Source organism: Corella eumyota, chromosome 1 (genome assembly GCF_963082875.1).
Source record: "Corella eumyota chromosome 1, kaCorEumy4.1, whole genome shotgun sequence".
NCBI classification, from domain to species: domain Eukaryota; kingdom Metazoa; phylum Chordata; class Ascidiacea; order Phlebobranchia; family Corellidae; genus Corella; species Corella eumyota.
Genome location: NC_137490.1, coordinates 11,789,883 through 11,814,900, shown reverse-complemented (window position 1 = coordinate 11,814,900; position 25,018 = coordinate 11,789,883). Strand labels below are relative to the sequence as shown.

Here is a 25,018-nt window from a genome sequence, read left to right as displayed (position 1 = left end):
GGGTTCACAGTACAGTCGCCATAATACTGGTTGTAATATTATCTTATAGATCACCTAATATTTTCCCATCTTAATTTACCCAAGTTTTACATATTTTGTAAATGGACATACTTATACGTCCACTTAACTTCATAATATATAATATACATATATATATATATGAATTTACCTGTACAGCAACAACTGACAACACCTCTATTGCAATTCTATTAAACTCGTCAAAGCAACCCCACGCACCAGTCAACGACAAACCCTTGTAAATATTTCCAATCGATTTGTAATCCATCTGTTCAGAACAGTTAAACACGTAAACGTGAATTCCAAGAGCTTTGCCGAGATCTTTTGTGGTTTCGGTCTTTCCGGTTCCCGCCGGTCCCGCTGGGGCTCCGCTCATTGTAAGGTTGAGAGATTGTGTTAAGGTGATGTAGCATCTGTAAAAGAAAAAAAGAATTTGATTCTAAAACTTAATTTAATTGGTTTAAAATAAAACTTTAGTGGTTAATAGCCTTATTTTTTAATTAATGTAAAGTGTCGTTTTTTTGTATTTTAACAACTGCTTTTTACTTTAAACAAACCTGTCTGTTAACGGAGTTATCACCAGTCTTGTTGTGTTACCCAAATACTCATACTGATACAGAAACTGGGCGTTACATATGTTGGCATAACAGTGAATGACGTCGTCATCCCATCGGTGGCGTAATTGCGAAAGCCAGGTAAATGCCTGAGACGAGTTGACCTTGTCGGTGATTAGTTTTCCTACTACGTCTCGGTTGTGAACATCGATGGTGCACATTGTCATTATATTTTGCCTACAAATATATTTCTTGATTATTTTTTTAGTTTTTATGTATTTCGCTAAAAACAAAATACACCCTACTAGTAACAATATAGATGCAGTGAGAATCAAACTCATGACCTTTTATACTAAATAACTTGATCACATCAATAGTTTCACTGATTTACGTAACAAAAATATATTTTTAGCTGTTGTAAGAAAAACTGTTTTAATTCATCACCTGTCTAATGCGTTGAGATCACCCAAAAGTAAGTTTATTAAAGTGTTTAGTTGGGTGACTTGTTTTTTGTTGTAATCCTTCATTGCATTCTCAAATCCCTCTTCCAGTTTTTCAAAAGCTATGCCAACCTAAATATCAAAAAAATAAACAATCACTCAAAAACATATATCCTGTTCCTTTATGTGCTATAGATTTAATTGCAATATCTAAACTCGATTTTCTTTATAAAAATTTAGACAAGGTTTGGACTGTTAAACAAAAAACTTTTATAATTTACCTCTGTGGACCACCAAATTTGTGATCCAGTCAGGGCAATCTGAGCAGGGTAGTCGAACAACCATTGGTCACGTGGTTTTTCTTCATACGTCACAACTGCCTCTTTTATCTGATAACGAACTGTGCTTCGTTGAACTTCTTCCAACTTATTTAACCACACTTCGACCTTAAAAATTTACATATAGTGAACGGACTATTCAAAATTTTTTAAAACTTGAAATAAAAATAAAAAAAATTTAACATAATATTGCAAAAATTAAGTTATTCTGATTTTTTTACATACTTTATATAATATTATAAACAAATTGTATGTACTTGGCCTGTTAATAAACATGGCTGATCAAATGGAACGTATTCGCCTTCCTTGCTGTACATTCCAACAGCCACATTAGTGACGTCATCGTTGTTATTTTCTTCAAATCGCAGATCGTTAATGTTATCAAAAAGTTTTCGCAAATGACGGGTAACCTTAAAAGACAGGAAAAATTTATTAACATAAAAAATCAAAGAAATGTTTAAGTACAAAACAATACCGTATTTTTATTTGTATTTTAGGACTTAATATTGATTTTTACATAGAAGATTTGAAAAAACCTCTTTTGGCTGTGTTCCCTTTGATAGAATATCAAGCAAATCTGCTGATGAAACAAAATAAAATCGGGGGAAAATAAGTCGTTTCTTTTCCAAATATTCTGCAAGTGACTTTTCGCAAACTGAAAGCCTAAAAAATTGATAAAGTTATAACTTAAATCTTATAAAAGTATAAAAAGTGAATTTTTTTTACAAATGTTTTTAAAAATGGTGGATTAAGTTATAACAAAATTCTTACTCATAAATAGGTATGCGAAACATTATAGGCTATTTACCAAAAATCAATAAATTTTACCTTTCTAGTAGGTCTTCAAGGTTTTCTAAAAGTCCAGGTCGATTCGTAGATTCAATAACGTTCTTTTGTTGTTCTGATTGACTCAGTAACTCCTTCAGATCGCGATCAATTTTTTCAAACCTTAAAGTGTCGTCAGCAAGTTGTGACCTAATGTCCTGAAATGTAAAAACGATTAAAATTTTTTTTTCAAAATTATAAAAATATCTATCAACTAACTGTCTTGTATAATATATTATAACCGTATTCCAATACTTTTATTACTGTTAATAAACTAAAACTATGACTACTTAACTCATTTCTTAATTAATTATAAAAAAGAAATAAAAATAAGAGTTTGAATCTAAGAACATATTAAATAAACCTCTGATCTGATAAAAATGCTTTCCAAGTGGGTCCAAGTTCTTTGGACTTCCAGCCAAGCTTGAATAACTGTGTCTGCGGTGACCAAATTTTTCTGCCACATTGTCACCTCTTCACGGAAATATTCAACGAATTTTGACATCAGCATATTTTGAAGTTGAACCTGTTTAAGTATTAGTAAATAGTCAAATTAAAAAAAAAACTTAAAGCAATAAAAAAAACTTGTTACTAATATTATAAAAAATTCAAACAGTAAAAATATTATAGTTAAATGATAAGTATTGTAAAACAGAACCATCATCAAACCAAAGATAATAAATCTCATGAAAAAATATTTTTAAAATAGTGATAGTAACTTATCCGATAAACAATACTTATATTATAAGTCATAAAATGTATAAAAATAACATGAACAAATAAAATAAATTTAAATAAATTTTAACGTACTTGATTATCTTCAAGAGTTTCAATTAATTCCTCGTCGGAAACCAATATGTTTATGTTCGTCGCGTGATGGCGCTCGTACTTGAACTCCACGGTCGACCACGCTTGTCTCATTTCCTCCAGAACTTTCTCGATCCCCATTTCTTTCTTGGCTTTGTCAACAATATTTCTTACCTAAAAACAAGATTTTAAAAATTGATTTCCAAAACGACAATCTATTGTTAAATAGCAACAACAGGTTGGTTTGTATTTTTAAAGACAATATAAGTAACTTACAACAATTTAAAGTAAAGATTTTACATAGTTACACAATTAAACTATTTAAAAAATGTTCACACACCTATTTGTTACATAAAAACAATACATTTACCTCGTCTTCCACGCGATGGAGCTGGAGAGCTAACAAATCAGCTAATGTAGTGTCATCTGCCATTTCGAAACGCACTCCAGTTGCAGTCATTAATTGTTGCCAATGTCGTTCTCGTATTGCTGGGCTCTGTAATTCGACTACAGCTCTAAGTGATGTTATCATATTTTTGACCATTGATTCTAAACCACTGTAAGCGTCCCATGATCTGCATTCTAAAATCAAAAGTAAATTGTGAATTTAATATTTTCTTTTTAAAATAAACAAATGATATTTCACCATGTATATTATTTTATCAAATATCATAATTACAATAAAAGTAGTGTTTACTTAACAACACTATAGGTTATTTAATCATACCTTTGTCCAATATTCTAATTTCCTTCAAGAACCTCCTAAGTTCCATATCCATATCTTCAACATTCACTTCTCTCCACGTGGTTAGTGTCCAATCATCCAAACTTGTTCGTACAAGTATAATAACATCCCATAACGACTAAAAAATGACCATTGTCAAAAAAATTTAGAGTAGAATAAATTTGCAACTGATTTTTAGTAACCAAAAATACCTTAAGTAGTTTAAGATCTCTTCTACAAGCTTTCAGTTGTTTAAAATCGGGCATGTTAACTTCAAACAACTCCGCTGATGTCTAAATAAAGAGAACAAAATAATTAATAAATATATAGCATGTATACATTATTAAAAACTAAATATTAAAAAAAATAAATAATACAATTAACCTGCAAGGTATTCATTTCTGCTTCCATTGATCGTGTTTCTTTTTCGATTCTATCTAAGGTTAGGTAAGGCTGCTCTGCTGAGTACTGGAATGGTGCGTTCCTTTATAGAAAACAACCAATAAATAGTTAGAGTAATCATATTTAAATTACAAATTCCAATGTTATTGCATTGAGATTAACTAAATTTAGAAAGCCAAAAAATTTAAAATCCTGATTTAATTAACTTGCAAACATTTTCTTAAAATATATGTCTCAGAACTTACTTTCTGAAATGCTCCCTGAACTCATGTTGACTGACATCAAAATGTTGACAGCGCTTTCGTATAAGTGAAACCTCATTAGCTTGCAAGGGACTAACATTGTGCCGAACAATTGTCGTCTAAAAATATATTTTTAATTTAAAAACAACTTTTTTTTCCAAACAAACTCAAAAACAGAGTTCAAAATTAAGATGTGCAATTTCTTACTCGTTTCTTTGCCTCTTCCCATTTCTCAGGTAGTTCCTCTAATTGTTTGTGACTTTCTTCAGGTAGTTCTTGTTCGTATAAATGTAAAAGTTCTATGGTTTCTTTTAGAGGCTCAAACATCATATCAGTTGACTATGAACAAACGAAATGTTAAATAAATAAAAGTTTAAATTGTAGCTTAATGACTCGTGACACTAATTTGTTTAAGAATAAAAACATGTAAATATGTCATTTAAAGTCTAACCTCAATTTTCCAAAATTCACGTATTACAAATACTTACTTGTTCCCTTTCCTTGACAGCAACGAGATTTGCCATAACTCGAACAAGAGCATCATAATCACCTTCAACAACATTTTCTTCTAAACCTGAGTTTGTCATTTCGATAAACTCTTCCAATTCTTGCAAACTGAAATAAGCGCGTTTAATTTTTTTTTTACAATAAATGTTAATTAAAATTTAAATCATCATTCAATAAGCTTTTATATGTTATGTTTAAAGCACGTTGGATCTTGAAAAAATATAATAAATTTTAACTTGTGTTGTGTATTTTAGTAAGTTACCTTTCAATAACATGCATCATAAGGTATTCCTTAAACATAAAACTCCACCGTTTTATGATGTTAAGTAAATATTGTTGAAAAGGTTTAATGTTTACTCGAAACCACGAAGAAATAACCTAAATAACAAATAAACCTATTTAAATAATATTTTTAAGGTTAAAAAAAAGATTGTATAGAAAATTAACTTATATATCTTCAATACAAGTTTTTAAAATTGTACTTTTTACTATACCAACAAAAATACCTCAAATTAAGTTGGTTATCAATTAAACTATTTAGCCAAACTCTGTATTTTGCAATACCAAAATATAACAATCCAACCTTGGTGTCGTTAAGTTCCGAAACTTGATTGTAAATCATTTCGTAGGAGTCAATTTGTTGTTTGAACTGTTCCAAAGTCGGCGGAGATTCCGGAACTCCAGTCTCTGCATGAGTTTCAATCTCATCAGCTGTAAGCACGTGGTTGTAGAGCAGAAACTGTCGCATGAACTCTTTGCGGTCATCAACCCATAAGTAAGCGTACCTAAAAAAGGTGAAATTTTAGAAGCAAAGATCTTTTTCTAAATTTTTTTTTTTTTTTATTAAAAAAGTATAGCCTAAAAAGTTCCATAACATTTAAAAAAATAACAAAATTAAATAGTATTTATATAAATTTGCATTAAAAATAGTTTTAGAACATACAAACCTTGCTGACGAAACTTTAAATACAAAAGTATAAATAAAACTTTTCGCAAAATTAAATTTTAAACTTTGTTGCTACTCTTACTTATCCATTGTTCCTCGATATTCAATCGCACTTTCAATAACCGACTGCGCTCTATCAGTAATTTCACTTCTCATGTTAGTTAGATCCAACATTTTTTCCATATCTTGAAGGTAGTGGGGATGACCCAAGTGATCAGCTACTCGTTCCATTAACGCAGCCATCTAAAAGGAAGATGAACGTGGGTTGTTAATATATTAAAAACACGTGCTTTTTAAGATATTAATTAACTTAAATAAATAAGGCATTTTGGGAATTTGTAAGCATTTAAAGCTGCAAAATTAATAAAAAATTACTTAACAATAAGATGTCACCTATTTTTTATAAACATCTAATAAAATAATATTTTATCAACACCAAAAAAATAAATCTAAATTAAAATGTAAAAATGCAAAAGTTCAATTGTAACTTATATTATACCACTATCTTCAAAATATTAAAAAAAATCCTACCCCGTATATATCAGTAACTACAGATTCCACCACATCGTAAAATCCATCTGTAATATTGAAATCGATGGAAGGTTCGAATACCACATCTGGCGGATTTAAGATAAGTTGACATTCCATTAATGGCAACGGATGTTGACTGTTGTCTATAATAAAAAAAATGTTAAAATAGAATATAACTAAGAATTTAGGATTTATAATTGATTGAACCTGACTTTAAATAAAAAATAAGTAAGTTGATCTTTGTACCTGTGTTTGAAACGATGTAAAACAATGAAAATTTGATTGCGTTATAAAATCCATCTGCGATTGCTTCGTCAACATATTCCAAGTAATTCCGCCATATATCTGACTCCGGGTCGGACTCAAAATGTCCAATATTCTCCTGTAAAAATTTATAAAATTAGGTTTAAAGGCCTACTCCGCATTACAAAAAATTTATAAATGTTTCTAGTAATTTTAGGTATTGCTTTTGCATTAAAAATATTTCAGAACGTCTATTGTAATAGCACGTCTATTGGTTGTGTTATTTATCTTCAAAAGTAATGCTCTTTATTTATTTTTTTTTATTTAATTTGTTCCATAATTAAAAACAAGCATATGTTCTAAATAGACTTTATTAATTTTTTTTATTAACCTGCACGAGTTTTCGAATAACCAAACCATCTTCGTGAATAGTTACATATCTTTTCCCTAATCTTTCCTCTCTATCATCCAGCTGAAGTAGAACGTTGTTTTTGTCTTCTTTTCGCGAGAATAACGGAACTTTACTCCACTACACAAATCCAAAACAAATTGTTAGTCTTATTACTTAATTTAATATATTAACCACTTCACTCTAATTAAATGGATTTCTATTTTTATAAGGCGATAATTGACATTCAAATTAACAACGTATTAAATAACAAAGTAAGTGATCTAAGTAAAATTGGTTTAACTAAAATACAATTTTTATTTTTTGTTCGTACCTCTGCCATAATCTCATTAATCTTTGTAACATTGTCTTTCGCTTTTTGAAGTCGCGATTCGAGATTTTGAACCGAGTTTCGACATTTTCTGATGTAATCCCATGTATCTTTTTAAAATTTTCATTGTAAATTTAAGTCAAATTAAAGAAATAAAGTAAAAATACTAAACATTAACAGAACCAAGTAGTTTGAAATTTTAAAATTTCTAACTTTACTTTAAATTCTCTTAATTATTATACGTTTAAACTTTTCCAAAAAACATAGTATAAAAACTTGAGGTAGGCCTATGTTACCATCCCCGCTCCATATTCTGGTTCCATCTTCAGCTTCTTTAAGTTGTTCGTCAATTTCACGAAGATTCGACGACATCAATGGGTATTCAACTTCTAGCATTGATTCTTTTATCTACATAAAAAAAATATAAATCTTTGAAAAAAATTCTAGCACACAATTCTTTGGCGATTTTTTAGTTTATCACTATAAAATACTTATTTTTTCGTATGAGATAGTTTTTTATTTTTTGTTTGAAAAAAGTGTATAATTATATTGTATATATAAAACATTGAAGATTTTAAGCAACATACTTTGTTGTATAAAACACACGTGATCTCCAAATTTGCGTGAAATTTCCACAGGGTGTCGTTTTTCTCGTAAACCGACGCCGAGTTAGGCGGAATAGAATCAATGCCGAGTGACGTCAAATATTTTACTTCGCGCAAAATTGAAGCCAACTGTAAGCAAAAAAATATAAAATTTTTACAAATAGTAAAAAATCGTAATACATTCACCAGTAAATCAGTATTGGATAAAAAATGTTATCTCATAAAAAAAGAATCAAAAATTAAATTAGAAATAACAGTTACCTGTGGGCTAAAATTTACAGAAATTAGAGTGGTTCTGTCGTCTCTCGTTATCAAAGGCTGATCAAGATTAAAATTGCAAATCTCATCGGCTTTGGATTGCCATTCGGAGTAAGTACCGTCTTCGTATCTATTAATATAAATTTATAATAACTTTTGTAATAAACATTTTTAACCCTCTTAATCACAGCAAAAAAAATATAAATATCAAACATTTATAGTGAAATAATGTTTTTTTCCTACCTTTTTAGCAACTGTATCATTTCATCATACTTCCCGAAAATTCGCTTCGCGTTGTCCGACTTTAAAACCCTGCGCAAGGCAAATACATTATTCACACCAAACTTATATTTCATTTTACTTAATTTCTAATATTTAACTTTAATTTTTTGACTTACGGGTGCTCGTAGAATCGAAATTGATTTTTCGGATTTTCGATCCGTTTCCGAAGTTGCGTTACTCGCTGGATGGCGCCAGACACCGGTGGCATGTTCTTACTTCTTGCCACATTTTCGTTGTTGACATACACATCAAACAAAATCTTAAAAGAAAATAAATGCATGTAATAATTAGAATACGAATACAAAGAATAGAATACAAATACAATTAATGATCAGGACAGTGTTATTAAAGTTGTTGTTATAAAAGGTTTGCTTAAGGTTTCGACCTTATTATTTTGAGATTAAATAAAAACTTTTAGACAATACCTTAGTTCTGTCTAGTTCTTTCTCGAATTCCTCCAAAACCATGGGAAACATTTGACTTGTTTCTTTTTGAATTAATGGACGTTTTCGTAGCGGTCCCAGCATTGCCAATAGCTAAAATAGTAGTTTAAATGGTTTAATATTGTTTGTTATTTTTAATCGTAATATATTTATATTATTTAAACTATATTTATTAGGGGTGTTTAATAATTATTTGATGGTAAATGTTTATTAATCATTTTTTTAAATGTTAAATTATGTAATCAGCAGTGTGATAAGTTAACTAAAAAGCACGTCTATAGCTTAGATTTAACTCCTTTAGGTTTAGAAACGGTTCTAAACTTTTTTTGTTTTTGCAGAACAGAAATGTGTTACCTTAAACATGCTTTCTATACCAGAACAGTCGTTAAAGGCTTGATTAACAACAGTTGAAACTCGATAATCAAGTTCTTGAATTTTGGATTGAAATTGAACAAAATCTCGTTCAAAATCCTAAAAGCAAACAAAAGACAATTTAATCAAGTTCAAAAGCAAAATATTACAAAACTCAATATGTTTCTAAGTGTGAATTTAACATTATAAAAAGCAAACAATTTACAGAGATGAAATAAATACTAAAAACACATCATCATTCAATGTTTAGGTCAGATGATTTAATTTTTCAACTACAAATAAGTCAAAGTGCTTTACTTACTGCGTTCATCTGGTCAAGACTGTCATAAGTACTCTCTTTAAACACGTTCCAGCAGTCCAAAAATTCTTGATGTAGGGTAATAATTTGTTCGCTTAAACCACGACCTCTCATTCCACCGAAATCCAACTTTTCCAACTTACCCATATCCACACATGTATCAAACAAACTCTAAAAAAAATATATTAATACGATGTATAAACTTTAAAAAAATGTAATAGTAAAGTAAAAAAGTCATTTTGATGACTATAGTTACTATTCCATTTGTAAAGTCTAATTTTACTTGTCAAAACGATTGTAGTTTATATTTTTGGACATTTTTGCCTAGTTTGATTAATAATTAGATTTGGCTCAACAAAAAGACTTTTAACGTAATATGCAGAGGCAGAGATAATTGAACAATCAAACAGGTAATGTCCATTGAGTTAAATCACTTAATATTTATAATATATATTTGGATAGAATTTAAAATCATCCTTACCTTAATATCAACCATCCTATTTAAGAAAGCGTCTGCCCTAGCAAACACCATGCTTGCGGGAAAGTCCCAAGTCTTGCTTAACGAACCATCACGTGATTTGACCGAAATCGAGTTCCTTGTCTTGTTGTAGAGTTGACGAAAATGGCGGAAAACGTCGATTGCAATTTCCAATCTACCTTGCACATCTTCCATATCTGCTTTAAATATCTCGTCTGCAGCAATGTAGGTTTTTGCCTGCAAAAAGTCCAGTTTTATTTAAATTAAAAGTAATTTTAATCAATTTAAAGCACAAAGTTTAAAAACAAGTTCTAAAAGTAAATTAAATTTTTATATTAATCTGACAGTAAAATATCTCACTTGGTCGATCAGCATGTTGTTTATCTCTTGTATAAGCACAATTACTCTTGGCGCACTCCTGTAATATTCAGAGTTTTCCCAAACCAGTTCAATAACTCTCATGGTGCCTGAAAGTGACGGTCGCAAATCCGGGAAATTCCCCTGTTCCATAGATTCGATCAAGCCCTTGATTGGTTGTAAGTGTTTTGTGATATCTGACGCTTCGGCTAAGGCTATAAAAATATGTGAATGTAGAGCAATGGCATTTTAACTATCAAAGAGACAAATAGGTATTTAAAGTAAATTTAAAATTTTCAATAATTAGGTAAATAGTTTTTTTCCTTACATTTTTGCACGTCAGTAAAAATTTTCTTGAAGGTTGGCCAGTAACTACTTCCAGAGTTTTTTAAAAGTTGTGACATCTTTGAAACTTTAGTATTTTGTAGTTGTTCATCAATGCACCTAAAAAAATCATTACAAAAAAATTATTGTAAATTTATTGTAATAACTAATAATAAGTATAAACAACTGTTTGACCAGCTTTAAAAAAAAGGCGTAATCTAACATATATCATTATAGACCATATGTTGCAATACAAATTTTGTGTTATTGTTAGTTGTATTTTTCAACACCAACCTTAAATTTTTTGCTTTTGATTTCCAAAAATTGAGTTCGTAATGTGGCCAGGGATTTTCTCCTGCTAAGAGAGAATCTGAAGAGTCTTGTTTTACGACAAGTTGAATCTGATGTGACCATTCAATGACGACAGATTCAATAGCGTGAATAACTGGCCGGTGTGTACGAAAAAGCCTGTAAACAACATTTAAAAAGAAGCTTAAGCTATGGACATAAAAAAGGATATTATCCATAACAATTCCATTTTTTTTTAAATTTAAAATTTTATTATCTATTTGCAAAGAAAACAAGGTTAACATAAATCTAATTGTAGAAAATTTACCACACCTTATACAAATTTTAGTAACATTATTTATTCTGTCAATTGTAAAGCGCTGGCGTACAAAACACTTTTAAGCAAATACAATTATTTTATATCACAACGAATAAATGTTAACCATGATTAAGCAAGGTTAGGTTAAATATACGAACTTGGTTTGAGCGCTGTCGTCACTGGCACTTGACAAAGGTCTGTTTTCCGAAGCTGAACTCATTCTACCTTCAGGAATTCCGTTCTCTTGAACGCCGTTTTCGTTACTAGATTCCAAAAACTTACGACTTTCGACCGGCATTGGCAAAACCGTTTTCCCGTTCACCAATCCCTCGGACACGTCCACCCTTCCTACAAGAGCGCTTACGTGCCGTGTGACGTCATCAGAGACAACGGCAGGCCAGGCAACGTGATTCGTTGTGTTACCGAGTATCGAGAAGGCTACTTCGTGAACAAACGAAGATAGTTGGTTAAATGTTGTGTTGGATAGATCACCAGCCACCATGACATCGCGAAAATTGTCTTTTTGTAGCGGTACCATGTATTTTCGCATGAAATACACAGATTTGCTTTTCATAGTCTCGCTGAAATCACGTGATATCGATAATTCACCAGCAAGCTAAATGTTTAATTCGTTAAAACTTACAATTAAAAAATTAAAAATACAATTGCAAGATAATATAAAATATGTATAGTAATAAAAAAAGGCTACTTTAAGGTATGCTATACCATACCGGGGCTGAATAGATAACCAGAGGTATCGAAAGCTGCTCGAAAAAAGCACGCATTTTGTTTTTGTTGTCATCTTGATTAATATGCTTATTCCATTTGTCTTGTTTAACTTTAAGAGCTGTCATCACGAAATCTTGAATAAATTCAAGTCGAGGGTCGTCGTATGACAGATCTTCATTTCCCAAATCTGATTCCGTCTAAATTAAACAACACTAGGTGTTTGTTCAATAAAAATAAGTTTAAAAATGCTCGTTTTTCAAGTTCATTGTGCCCAGTTTTAAATAAACGCCAAAATTAAACATAATAAAATAGATAATTTTTTAAAGAGTAAGTGTTTATTAACTTTAAAATATTCTTACGTGACTTTCATTATCGTGAAGGTCTTTTGGTTTCCCGCCCCTGTTAGCCATCTCAAAAGATGTTAAAATTCAATTATTTTGCAATTTATTGATCATTCACAATAATATCCACAAACTAAAATCATTTAATTAATAAACCCACATTACTCACAATATCCTTTATGTTTGTTATAAATAAACTCCTAATAAACGTTTAAAACTTGACATATATTTTGGTAATATAAAAAGTGGTTTAGTAACACACTTCCTTACTTTAAGAATTCCGTACTATTGCCTTAAACTTTAAGATTTCAATTACTTAAATCCTGTAGCACTTATAAAATACTTTGGTTCTATATAAATTTTAAATTTTAATATTAAACGATAGTACTTGAGAGCTGCCACGTTTATACCATTGATTTCACTACAGTCAACAAAGATACAAATTTCACAATCAAAACTCAAGTACTTATACGACTAACTACAAAATGTTCCTTTTTTGCTCAAAAACTATTTATATCTCAGCAGTCAATATATGTATACTTATAGTATACGAAAACAAAGTATATTTACATTAAATATTGTCGTGATATTCCCTTATATTGCTTATGGTTTAAATCTATATATAAAGGTCTGTATTAACTGATGATATATAAACTCAAACTATATGTTAAAGATCTGTAGATAATCCAGCTTTCTAGGCTACAATATTTTATCAAAATACTACTTAAATAATATTCATATTTCAAGAACTAAAAACATGTTATAACACGTATTCCAACAGATAAATATCCTTTTCAGTTTAATAGGCCTGTCTGGTCGTCATAGCAAACTATATTACAGTTAATCATTAATCCACGTCAGCGCAATAAATCGGTCGTCCACAAGTTTTCAGGCCCGCGAATATTTCAGTTTGAACTGCTTAACTATGTTTGTAGTATCTCTATTCAACGCAAGCTTTAATATAAAACTTTCTTATATTTTTTTTGTCGTGCTAACTAATGTTAATCGGCAACAATAAGACAGTTGAGGGAAATAGAAAATCACTATGATAACAAACGTACAGAAAAAAAATTATGGCCCAATAGCGAAAGAAAAAATATAATGGATTGATATTTGGTCAATGGGCACAATTGCTTGACCATTGTTGCACTACTATGATTTCCACTTGGCACTCTCTTTTTGTTGATTTACGTCGAGCTTTGCTCTCAGCAAAGCAATAGCACACACAATGCTTTAAGCTATATTTTCGTCGGTTACCGTGGCAACGCGGATAATAACTGTCACGTGTAAAAACAAGTAAACACTTTAGATATACAATTTTCTGTAAAAACACAATTGCCTAAAATAGCAAACATTTTACATATCCTTGGGTTTTACAGAAATGTTGCTTTTTTAATTACTTCTAACTTCTACAGTTTACTTGTTTTCTATAATTACATGTGGTCTATTTTACCGGACATAATATTTTAAATTAAAACCTAATAATATAGCTATAGGTTAACCAACTACATTTTATCAATTTGACGCGCAGATATTAAATATATTGTCATGTTAGATCATTAGAAATACTTGAATGATTTTCAATTTGATATTATTATTATTATAAGTCCTGTTTTTTAATATTGAACGGCGATGGTTATACAACTGGTTTACCATTAGCCTACAAAATGTATTTTATGAAAATAATAGAAATGTTAAGCCGTCAACCGAAATGTGTACCTTTGAGGCTTAACCTTTTGTTATGGGTATGTTTTATTTTTAATACAATATTTACTTAAAATGATATTAAGTTTAGCAAAAATACAGCTACATCAAAATTTAAAGTAACTAAATGTTTAAATTAACAGTTTTTGTAAATTGAAATACGTATACCAAATTAAAACTTTCTAGCTAATAAATAAACTATTTAAACTAGTACGTTTAATATGTTTTAAAAATAACCTTATTTGGTTTAATTTTAATCTTCACAAGTCGCGTTTTTAATCTGTATGCCCTGCTGTGACAATTTTTAAACCACTTTGAAGCTTTGTAAAAAGTCAATCACAACAAATTTAAAACTAGACAATAAATAAAAATTCGCTTAAATTATTGAAAAAAACTATAAAAAGTATTTTTGCAAGCTGGTATTTCAATTCTTGTTCAGGGATAAGTAATACTTAGGGTTTTAAATTTTATATATTTTATTAAAAATGTATATACTAAAAGCTACACATAAATAAAAGCACATGATTAAAATGAAATTTAGACAACCAATAAAATAATCATTTAGGTTGTTGATCTGATGTTGATTTTCTTTTTCGATTTCGACCAATTGGTTTACTTGAGCTGGTAGAAGGAAATGTGTTAGCTGTTTGTACTTCCTGGAATTGTTGTGGAACCTTTACAAAAAAAATTAAGAATTTTAAACCAAATAAATATTTTTTATACCTAAAAAAAAACAACACAATACTTTTAATTTTATGATATTTATTATACATAACAGTATGTACTATCTTTTAAAAAAACAAACTTACCGAAGTGTTAAGTACAATTTGTGGTCTTATTGGCACTTGCTGCATGGTTTTCTGCATAAACAAAAAGCTAATCAACATTTTTAACCCTGACAGTTTATAAAAATATTAATTAATGCCAATGGGAAAATTACTAAGGGGTAAAGAAAAAAATTTTATTGGATAAAGTATTTGTATGATAATTGTTATATAGAATAAAACTGCAGAAACTTTTGAAATAAAACTTAATAATAAAACTGTTTGTGGTTTAAGTGTAACTATATTACTAAATGCTAGTCATAATATTATTGCTTACAACTAATAAATGTTGAAAATTCACACACAAACCACAAATGGCATATTTTTTTCTAAAGGCCTGCAAATGGGACATACATACATATATATTGTCAAATAAGCTACATTATATATAGATAACAAACACAAGACTTACAGAGCCCACTTGTAGTAGTTGCAAAGGTTGTTGATCTTGTGCTCCTACGACATTGGTTGTTAGAATTTGTGTGCTTGGGTTAAGAGTAATAGTTGCTCCGATATTGCTTTGTTGTTGTTTGATGTTTTTAAATTGTTGATGTTGAACGCGTACAACTGATGTTTGTTGTTGTTGTTGTTGTGATCTGATAAGCTTGTTTTGGAGAGCTTAAAAATAATTGAAACAAAATTTTGTTTCAATATTGTTAATTTGAATTAGAAAACTTGCATTAACATTATACAATTTTGGTGTAGGGTTAACCAAAAGATTGATATAGTTTTATATTTTTTTAAATCAAAAATCAATCTTAACAAGATGTTTTTAATAAAAACATATATAAATTTGAGCTTATAAATACCTAATAACACAAAAATCTTTTTTTTTATAAAAAACTAACCAGTATTTTGGTTGTTGTTTGAAACAATAGTTATTGGTGTTGAGGAAGTTATTCCGGCATTGGAAATCGAAAATTGTTGATGACCATTTCCTGACTTATCATTGGGCACTAAATATACAAAAATAAATCAAATTTAGATGTGGAAATATTCAAACAATAACTTAACGCTTCTGCTCCAAAAATATTTATAAAAATTGGAGTTTTATGATTTAAAATGTGTAAACGCTTACATTGGTTAGCAGCTGCAGCCAATTGCATAGCTATTCCAGCTGGAATCTGATTGGTTGGAATAGTGACACGCCCACCTGATGTTAATTGAATTTGTTGGAAATTTCCCAGAATTGGTCCCTGGGATTGAATAACATTTCGACCATTTCTAAATAGGGGCAAATTTAAATGATTTTACAGAAATAAATTATTTCTGTAATTTATTATGAGTGAAAAATTTGTATTTTAACATTGCACTTTCTATTTAAAAAAAGCACATCTATGTATATGCTTAAAATATATAGATATATTTATATGTGTGTATGGATGTCCAATTTACAGGCCTACAAAATAAACAAAATTGCCATGAGGTGCCTGGATAAATTATCACAGACAATTATTAGTAAAGAGTTGCGACCATATTCCAACAACTAAAATGCTGCCTGTTAGGTAGGTCAAAATATTAAATTAAAGACTTATTACATGCCAACAATTATACCTACAAGTTTTTTTTATAAAAAAAGAAGATTCTAAAAAACTTACCCAAGCAAATTAAATGTAGCAGTAATTTGCCTGTTAGAAGATGTCTGTGGGTTATTAATTGAGACTGGCATCCTAATTACCATACCACCAGACTGTTTTTGTGAGGCAAGTCGAATATTTTGGCCCATGTTAGATAAAACATGGGATTTTTGTTGAACTTGTATGTTAGTTTGTTGTTGGTTTGGTAAGGTAACTAAGGGCAATATGTTTAAAGGCCGGTCTTGGTTGGAGTTCTAAAAAAACATTTATAATTAAATTTTTAAAATGTACCAGGCAATAGCTTGCTCACTGGAGTTTTCTTAGCTAATATTTGCCCACAAAAAATTACCCAGGCACAACATACACCAATTTTTTGATATTTTCTAGGCCTCTACATTGGACATACACAAGTATTTATATCATTTACCAAGCTCCACTAAATATAAATTGTACTTACAGCCAAATTAATTAACCTTAAGTTGAAAAGCAATAAAGTAGTATGCCTTTAAATTTAAATCACCAAAAGTCATTTATACATGCTTTTGTTAAATGTTAAATTAAAACAATAAATATATTAATTTATTTATTTAAAACTGTTTTTGACATAAAAAATATTATAAATCAAGATATTTACCCCATCTTTATTTATTATGGATATAGTGTGAGTTCCATCATCTTGGGGTACAGGAGTAACACGAGGGCTTATAGATGGGTTTCCATTATTACCTAAATTATTTGAGTTAAAACAAAATACAAAGTAAAAATGACATTTAATTTTATATATTTTAATTATAATAATCACAGCATATTAATAAATTACTAACCAGGTTGTGATAAAGTAAAAATATGAGATCCTTGGCGAGACCGCCTACCACTTAATTGAATATTTGCTGACTGAAACAAAAAAAACTTTCAAAACTATATTTGAATAAAAATACAAGACTAGGAACTAAACTAAAATGTAAACAAATTATAAACTGTACAAATAAGGCTACCTATAGCAAACCATATACAGGTGAAAAAAATTATTAGTATCTCTTATAATACATCAATAATCAATGCAAAAACCTATACACTTGCCAACTAAATGACTACAAAAATAATAAAATCTTCCTGAAATATTCTAATTAAATCTTTAATAAAACATTTTACCTCAGATAAATGATATAAACTTCCATCTTGATTCGAGATTAAACTTAAAGTGTCGGCATCAGTTGAAGAGAGTCTTTGTTGCAATATTCTACCTGCCTGCATGGGTTGTATGCTCTGCAACAATTGTGGGGATGGTGGGGGCACAGACCCTTGTCGTTGGGACAATTGTTGGGGTATTGGGAATGTGAAGGCGCTAGAACTAAAATAAGATAAAAATAATAAAAAACTATTTTGTTAGCTTAAATTACCTAGATAAACAACAAAATTATATTACTTTACTAATTAAACATAAAAAAAACTTCTTTTAAGAGTTTTTATTTTTTTATTGTTTGCATGCCTTTGAGATGTAGGTTGCAAAGTGATAGCATTTAAAGTGGGAGTTGTACTGGAATGATGTGAATTGACAGACTGTTGCTGTTGTTGCTGCGCTTGTTGCTGTTGTTTTACTTGTTGTTGTTGTTGTTGTTGTTGCAACGTCGTAATAGTTTGTTGCAATTGTAGGGCAACTATGTTCTCTTGCTAAAAAGACAATTTTTAGTTTTTTTTTTAACCGGTAGCGTGGTGTAGTGGTAAGAACACTCGCTACACCAGCTTGAGGTCGTGGGTTTGATCTCGCTGTCCTCATGCTGTAGCGCTCTTGAGTAAAATGCTATAAACGGTATGAATTCCTGCTGAGCCAGCACTTAATCAGCAGCATAATTACCAGGCAATTATAATCTATATAATATCTCAATTTGCTAAGGGCAACTCAAGACTGGGTCGAAGTAACTGATAATACTCCATGTTTAGGTCGCGCATTCGACCTTCCCACATCGAGGATAAAGATATATACAAAAAAAAAAAAAAGAATATCATTAACCGGCAAGCTTAAAAATCCAGGCCACTTTTCAAAAGTAAAAAAAATTTAAATTAAATTCAATACAAAAGTATGTAAATATTTATTAAAAATTAAAATGGTCATATTTTAAAAAAAAATATTGATATCTAAATTATATTTTTGTTTTTACTTACATTAACTTTTAACTTTGACCAATGTTTTACTGGAATGTTATTAACTGATCCAACTGAATACAAAGATTGTTCTTGTTCAAGTTGCCAAGGTTGTTGTAGTAAGGGAATCTGATATTTTGTTGAAGTAGGCTGTAAGGGCCGATTCTAAATAAAAAAAATATTTAAAAGTTAGGTTTGTCAAAAAATGTTGGTTTCTGTAGCAAATAGGGTTAATGTAAAAGCACACGGAAAAGCATGCTTCTTGGTTTATAACAAAACACAAAAATACGAAGAGTTACACTAAAAAGTTACACAAAAAAGAAAAAGGGTCGCATGGTCCCAAACTCACATTAAAAAACACAACTCTGTATTAATTATGCCACAATAAATCTTTCAATTTTATCGTTAAAATTGCCATTAGTTGGTATTACAATATATTTGCAAGTCGATATTCCATATGGCAATTTGTTTAAAAAAAAACTTTTAAATACTGCCTACAATAATTAGCAGTTGTAAATCAAAGTAATTACATAGGATATTCAACTTACAACTTTAACAGTAGCTGGCCTTCTTCCGTCTTCAGCAAATAATTCTTGATATTGTAGAATATACAAATTGGCTTGTTTCTCTGTACCAAGTGAAAATCTATGCAAATAAAATTAAATAATTAAGTACATTATTTAAAATAAAAAAAGGTTATATATGTTACTAGCAAATTCAATGTCTACTTTCATATCAAATTTTTACACTAAAGTTTTTTACACTAAAGTTAACTTTATTTTAATAAACAACAAACAACTTTACTCTTAAACATATACTTCTGATACAGCTGTATACCTGCAACTGTTTGCAAATTCTTTATCTCTTATAGAAGCTTGTTGAAAGTATTTGTTAGATTGAAGCTTTCCAAAATAGTGCATGTCAGATGGTCTTTGTAAGATAGATATCAGTGAATAAACATCCCTGTTTAAACCATCTGATTTAAGATGAACTTGCTGTATTTCGAGCTATAAGAAAAGGGGGCTAATAACAAACCTAAAGGGAATTTTAATAGCAACACTGGTTCTGTTAAAGATAATAGTGCGCATTGTGCAAGATGTCATAAAGTAATAGAAAATTTTGGCTTTACAACATAAGGTCATGGGTTAAATCCTCACAGCTTTTATGCATAGTATCTTTCAGTAATCCATTTTAAATGGAGTGAACTCATGCTAAGCCTAGTATCACGTATCACTCAATAGGTTAATTCTAGGAACTTTGCTCAATAATATCTAAAACTGGCAAAGTTAACCCTAGATAATGTATATGATAATATCTGCAATGGCAAATTTCAAAAAAATTTCCATTTTATTTTTTTTTACCAAATCAGAATCAAGAATAGAGTGCGGTTTCGGAGATATTGCTTTTGAATAATTACTGACATCAATTTCTTTGGTGGGGTAAGCAAGATTTAAGGGTGTCTTTCGCCACAAATCTATCACCTGTTTAAACAAAAAAGGGAACATTTAAACATCAGTAACGTTTCTTTAATAGAAAAGTTTCTTAACAATTACGTCTTTCGAAAGCCTTATATCAGTAGTGGTATTGTCTTTTTCTTTTTTCTTCGTTGAGCGATATTTCTGAATAAAATCATGTAACTCCAAACTTGGTGGTGCAGTTTGTAATCTCTTTTCTACTTTTCTTTGCAGTACATTAGCACAGTTTCGCTTCATATGTCTAAATCGATCAAATAAGAAAAACTTTTAATATTGTTTTAAAAATTAATATTAATTGACTTTTCTAGTCTTTCTATACAACCCTAAACTGTTTTTTAAATTTTAATAGAAGTGTCTAACCTTTTAAAAGGTGAAGTTTGGAAAGAATTTTTTTTACATTGCATAAGATTTTTCACAAATGATACAGTTGGAGAAGGATCCAAACATAAAGGTTCACTTGTACCAACCAACAAATAACTTTCAAGAAGAAGCCTTCAATAAAAATTTAATATATAAGAATATGTTTATATTACATTAGCAAAAATTGGCCACATCATATTAAAAAACTGGAATAAAACCTATTTTTAGCTGACTTCACAGGCTAAACAGAGGGTTTTATTCATTACCCTGACACAGTAAGTTGCCATTGACAGTTTAAAATATTGCCAGATAATCACCTAGCTGAATGGTTTTGAGCTTAGTAGGAATTACCATTTATAGCGCCATAGTCAAGAGTGCCAAAACATAAAAGCATTTTGTACACACTTTGTATTAAAAATTTAAAGTTACTAAAACATGGTTTATACTTGTCATCGTTAGACCAAGTTAACATATTTGAACTCCGGGAAGCTATTTCATTTACATCATCCAGAAAAGTCTAAAAAAATTAATAAAATAAAAACATGTGTGCTATTTTTTAATGTGGCAATTATAATCAAGTTAAAGAAAACAATTTAAAGTGTCATTTAAGAAAAAGAACACATTAAAACAGTTGTGTTTTAAAAAAGGCTTTTTTACCTGCTGAGTTGGTTGCAAAAGAACAAAAAAGGTGTCAAAGTCAGATAAGTCTGCAGCAATTCTGTAATCATGTATCTCGGCAATCACACAACCAGAATAAAATAGATTTATTTCCCAGTTATCAAGTAATTTGATTAACATTGGCGGGATCTGTATTTTAAAGAAATATCAAATTTTTTTTTATGCGTAAAAGTTCATTTTATGTTAAGATAAGTTGTAATAAAAAAGGCAAATTGAATAAAACGAAAAAGTTTTAAATATTGACTATATTCTATTAGCCAAACCATAGCTGCAAATAAAAATAAAGCAAGTTTTAAATTTTTAACCTGTTCATTATCAATATAATCCAAAAACTCATATTCCTTATAAGACATTTGCATGGTTTCAACATAAAGTCCATTGCTATCTTGTAACATAACTGAGTAGCCATTTGCATATGGAAACAAGTTAACAATCATGCGCTTCAAATCTTTTTCCGTTGAGCAAAAAATATGAAATATATTTTTCTGGGTTCTAATTTTCTATAAAAAGATTATAAATAAATAAATAAAAACACAATAATAGCCTTATTACAATTAAAAAATTTAAACTTCACATATTACAGACTGTTTTAGTATCATATTTTTTTTCTAGGTAAATAAATTGTATAACAAATTTATTCCTTTTTTTATCTTTAGGTTATACCTATTATTAACTTATGGGTATTTCTATTAAATTCCTTTCCTACTTTTTTTTCTGGTTCTGTATTTTCGCAGTTAACATTTTGAATTAATTCCTTAGCATAAGTATTCCGAAGTGAAGTATGAAGTGATTTCCAATTTGAAGTTTGAATATTTTCTGAAATACTTAACTCCGATCTTTTGATGTGATACTAAATTTAAAAAAAAGAATTCACAACACAATTAATAAATTATGACATGGTTTTTCTTAAGTTTAATTACATTTTAAAAATAAACGCATTTACACATTTTTGGTGGGGTAAATTTAGTAGTTTTATCCATAGAAAGTCGACAAAACCTAGAGACAACTCAACCTGAAAACAAATTAAATGAGGGAATGACAAGACAACCAACAACCCTTAAGACCATATTTTACCGATATTTAAAATATAATTTTGCAATAAGTACAATCTATAAAGAAATTTTAGGTGGTTTTGACACTTAAGATTTATCTTAGTTTAACCGTTCCTTTAATGATCAATATATCAAAAACTAAATTTAAAACAGAAAAGATTTTGCCCTAGGTTATTAGTTTTCAACATGTAAAAATTGTTTTTAATAAATCAAATTTTGGTATTTGTAAATTTGATTTTGTTTTTTTTAATTAATTTTAAGTTTTAGGTTTTTTTAAATCAAAGTTGTTTTTTGTAAATAAAGTTTGTTTTTTGTTAAGTAATTGAATTTTTTTTAAATTAAATTTTGGTTTATATAAAACAAATTTAGGATTTTTTGTTTGTTTTTAGTTTTAATGATTTTTTCGGTTTGCTATTTGGCACCAAATTTAAAAAGTAAAACTGGTATAAGCTGAATTTTTAGTCTATTTTAAATTATAAACCAAAGTTTAAAACTATTGGTTATTAATAAACTAAAGTTTATAGCTAGTGTTAATTAATAAACTAAAGATTGAATCTAGGGGTAAATACTAAACTAAAGTTTGAATCCGGGGGTAAATAATGAATTGTATTTTAAATTTGAGGCTGTTTATTGAAAAAACTTGATAACATTTTATGTTGTTTGGGCAAAATAATAAACATAAACTTTAATTCATTTTAAAAATAAGGTTTTGAGAAAAAAATCTTTAAAAAAATAAATATTCCAATTTCGTCACCGTCCCCCCGCGTTTTTTGCAGGCCTAACCTTCTGGCCAAAGCTTCTCACGGCCGAAGCTTCTGGTCCCCCTGTCAACAAGCAGACAAGTTTTTTGCGAGTTAAGTTTTTTTTTTTTTTGGTTTTTCGCACATTGATAAAAGTAAATAATAAATACGATATACAGATATAAGTTGTTTAGAGGCAAAGTTAAGATGTCAACAAACACGCAAATTAACTACGACTTACCTCGGCTGAGTTACAATATTTTTCCACTAATAAGCTAATATGGTCACGTGCCATTTTTGTTATTTAGTTCCATATACAAATGTAGTAATATATAAATGCAGTCTGGCAGTTACAATGAATCCTTTTTCCAATATTTTAACAATCAGACAAAAATAAAAAAAAATTCCCTAAGTAAGAAAAATATGTCATGCATGAATTAGTTTTAATTTAAGTAAAAAAAATATTAAAAGACATGTGTTGATATAGTCTGCAAACGTAAAGTTTGTGAAATCATATATTTTAAAAGACTTTACTTTACATATTAATGTTAATGGTTTGATTGTCGCAAATTTTTTAGTCGCAGGAACCCACTGCAAATTTTTATAAAAGGCACACATTATTATAAAGCAAAAACCAACGGCAAAATAATAAACGGGTAATAATAAACAATTAAATTGATTATTTTAAAAAAAATAAATATTAATATACCAAATGCAACTCGGGGCTGGGTCGAAGTAACAAGTGACGTAGTGGTAAAATCACTTTGCTACACCACACGAGGTCGTGCGTTTAATTTCCACTGCTCTCATGCTGTAGCGCCCTTGAGTAGGGCGCTATAAACGGTATGAATTCCTGCTGAACGGGCACTTAATCAGCAGTATAATAATCGGAAAATTATAATCTATAATATTTTAAATTGTCACAAGCAACTCGAGACTGGGTAGGGGTTACATGTGTATTCTATGTTCAGGTCGCGCATTCGACCTTTCCACATCGAGGATAAAGATATATACAAAAAAGACTATGTTGTGGCATAAAGTCGATACGAGCTATACAGAGGACGTAACACCTAATTTTTTTTATTAGTAACTTTTTATAATCTAGCACCAAGTACATTTACAATTACTTTTACTTGAGCATCTTATATAATTAAATAATTCCACACTTCACACAAAAATAATAAATTAAACACATTCATTGCTTTGACATTTATTATTTGGCGTAACAGTTTTATTAAGTATTAACCAAACCTAACAAAAGTTTCAATGCTCAAAGAATTTCCTAGTACCGACTTGTTGAATACTGCTTCCTTTTTCGTACATATGCGGCAATAACAGGCTGCTAGTCATTTTAGTATTGTTCTTTTATTTTATTAAGCTAATATGGTAAATTTATTAAGACGTGCTTTGAAAACAAGAATTCGACGACTAGTTTTTTTTATAGTAACAACAATATTGGTTACTATGGTTAGTTTTTTAGTTTTATTTTGGAAATGCATTACTATTTCTACAAAAAAGGCTATTGTCCCGAAGAGAAACGGTATGTTCAAAGTTCCGTTTGTTTTTATTAAAACTCACAAAACCGGAGGCTCGACGGTTAAAGATATTACCGAAAAATATATTGAACGAACAGGAATGCAAGTCAAGGTACTAAAAAGTGGATATTTTATTAATTGTAAACATAAATGTCATGTTATTATCACTATGTTTTTGTAGAGATTAATTCGAACTTACCCGGGATTGATTAAAGAAGAATTTATATTGAAAAATTCATCTTTGCCAACCAGCAAAATCGTTGAAGCTATAAATGATCATTTTCGATATGACAGACATGTTTTGGACAAAATTATGGTTCCGAACACCGTGTAGGTCTTTTTTTGCCTAAAGATAATTTTTAAAACTTAAAAAATAAGCGTGTGTAACCTTTAGGTTTAACCATATCTGCTTTTTAATACAAACTTTTGTGAAAAAGGTAAGTTACGATGCAAGCCAAATAATAGGCTTTACCCTTAATACGAGTAATTAAAATAAACCTTTTTTAGGTTTTGGCAAATCAACTATATAATTTTTACATAC

General features: G+C 29.4%; 2 protein-coding genes across 2 annotated transcripts in view; both read right to left on the bottom strand.

Annotated features, from left to right (window-relative positions):
• LOC145754934 (dynein beta chain, ciliary-like) overlaps positions 1-23,319 on the bottom strand; it is a 45,088-nt gene extending 21,769 nt beyond the window's left edge. Inside the window, exons 1-40 of the mRNA XM_082571111.1 lie at positions 23,184-23,319; positions 21,857-22,000; positions 21,456-21,650; positions 12,052-12,246; positions 11,479-11,936; positions 11,008-11,181; positions 10,718-10,833; positions 10,393-10,604; positions 10,036-10,269; positions 9,558-9,725; positions 9,239-9,355; positions 8,867-8,977; positions 8,558-8,700; positions 8,403-8,471; positions 8,163-8,289; positions 7,884-8,030; positions 7,593-7,704; positions 7,300-7,406; positions 6,969-7,106; positions 6,581-6,716; positions 6,335-6,477; positions 5,886-6,046; positions 5,441-5,642; positions 5,120-5,235; positions 4,839-4,965; positions 4,558-4,689; positions 4,354-4,469; positions 4,091-4,190; positions 3,919-3,999; positions 3,710-3,845; positions 3,353-3,564; positions 2,986-3,156; positions 2,540-2,701; positions 2,179-2,333; positions 1,887-2,013; positions 1,608-1,760; positions 1,294-1,458; positions 1,017-1,144; positions 576-809; positions 170-431 (exon numbers count right to left, since the gene is read on the bottom strand). Coding sequence (XP_082427237.1) covers positions 170-431; positions 576-809; positions 1,017-1,144; positions 1,294-1,458; positions 1,608-1,760; positions 1,887-2,013; positions 2,179-2,333; positions 2,540-2,701; positions 2,986-3,156; positions 3,353-3,564; positions 3,710-3,845; positions 3,919-3,999; positions 4,091-4,190; positions 4,354-4,469; positions 4,558-4,689; positions 4,839-4,965; positions 5,120-5,235; positions 5,441-5,642; positions 5,886-6,046; positions 6,335-6,477; positions 6,581-6,716; positions 6,969-7,106; positions 7,300-7,406; positions 7,593-7,704; positions 7,884-8,030; positions 8,163-8,289; positions 8,403-8,471; positions 8,558-8,700; positions 8,867-8,977; positions 9,239-9,355; positions 9,558-9,725; positions 10,036-10,269; positions 10,393-10,604; positions 10,718-10,833; positions 11,008-11,181; positions 11,479-11,936; positions 12,052-12,246; positions 21,456-21,650; positions 21,857-22,000; positions 23,184-23,237 — 6,240 coding nt within the window. The 5' untranslated portion in view covers positions 23,238-23,319. The remainder of the gene's footprint in view (positions 1-169; positions 432-575; positions 810-1,016; positions 1,145-1,293; positions 1,459-1,607; positions 1,761-1,886; positions 2,014-2,178; positions 2,334-2,539; positions 2,702-2,985; positions 3,157-3,352; positions 3,565-3,709; positions 3,846-3,918; positions 4,000-4,090; positions 4,191-4,353; positions 4,470-4,557; positions 4,690-4,838; positions 4,966-5,119; positions 5,236-5,440; positions 5,643-5,885; positions 6,047-6,334; positions 6,478-6,580; positions 6,717-6,968; positions 7,107-7,299; positions 7,407-7,592; positions 7,705-7,883; positions 8,031-8,162; positions 8,290-8,402; positions 8,472-8,557; positions 8,701-8,866; positions 8,978-9,238; positions 9,356-9,557; positions 9,726-10,035; positions 10,270-10,392; positions 10,605-10,717; positions 10,834-11,007; positions 11,182-11,478; positions 11,937-12,051; positions 12,247-21,455; positions 21,651-21,856; positions 22,001-23,183) is intronic.
• LOC145754944 (uncharacterized) lies at positions 14,560-19,864 on the bottom strand. Its single transcript, XM_082571121.1, has 13 exons — positions 19,475-19,864; positions 19,186-19,282; positions 18,659-18,802; positions 17,985-18,166; positions 17,648-17,846; positions 17,320-17,389; positions 17,130-17,221; positions 16,517-16,749; positions 15,997-16,142; positions 15,767-15,874; positions 15,331-15,536; positions 14,904-14,954; positions 14,560-14,768 (listed from the first exon to the last, which is right to left on the bottom strand). The coding sequence occupies exons 1-13, from the start codon at positions 19,555-19,557 to the stop codon at positions 14,652-14,654; spliced, it is 1,728 nt and encodes a 575-aa protein (XP_082427247.1). The 5' UTR covers positions 19,558-19,864; the 3' UTR covers positions 14,560-14,651.
• Positions 23,320-25,018: the final 1,699 nt, after the last annotated feature.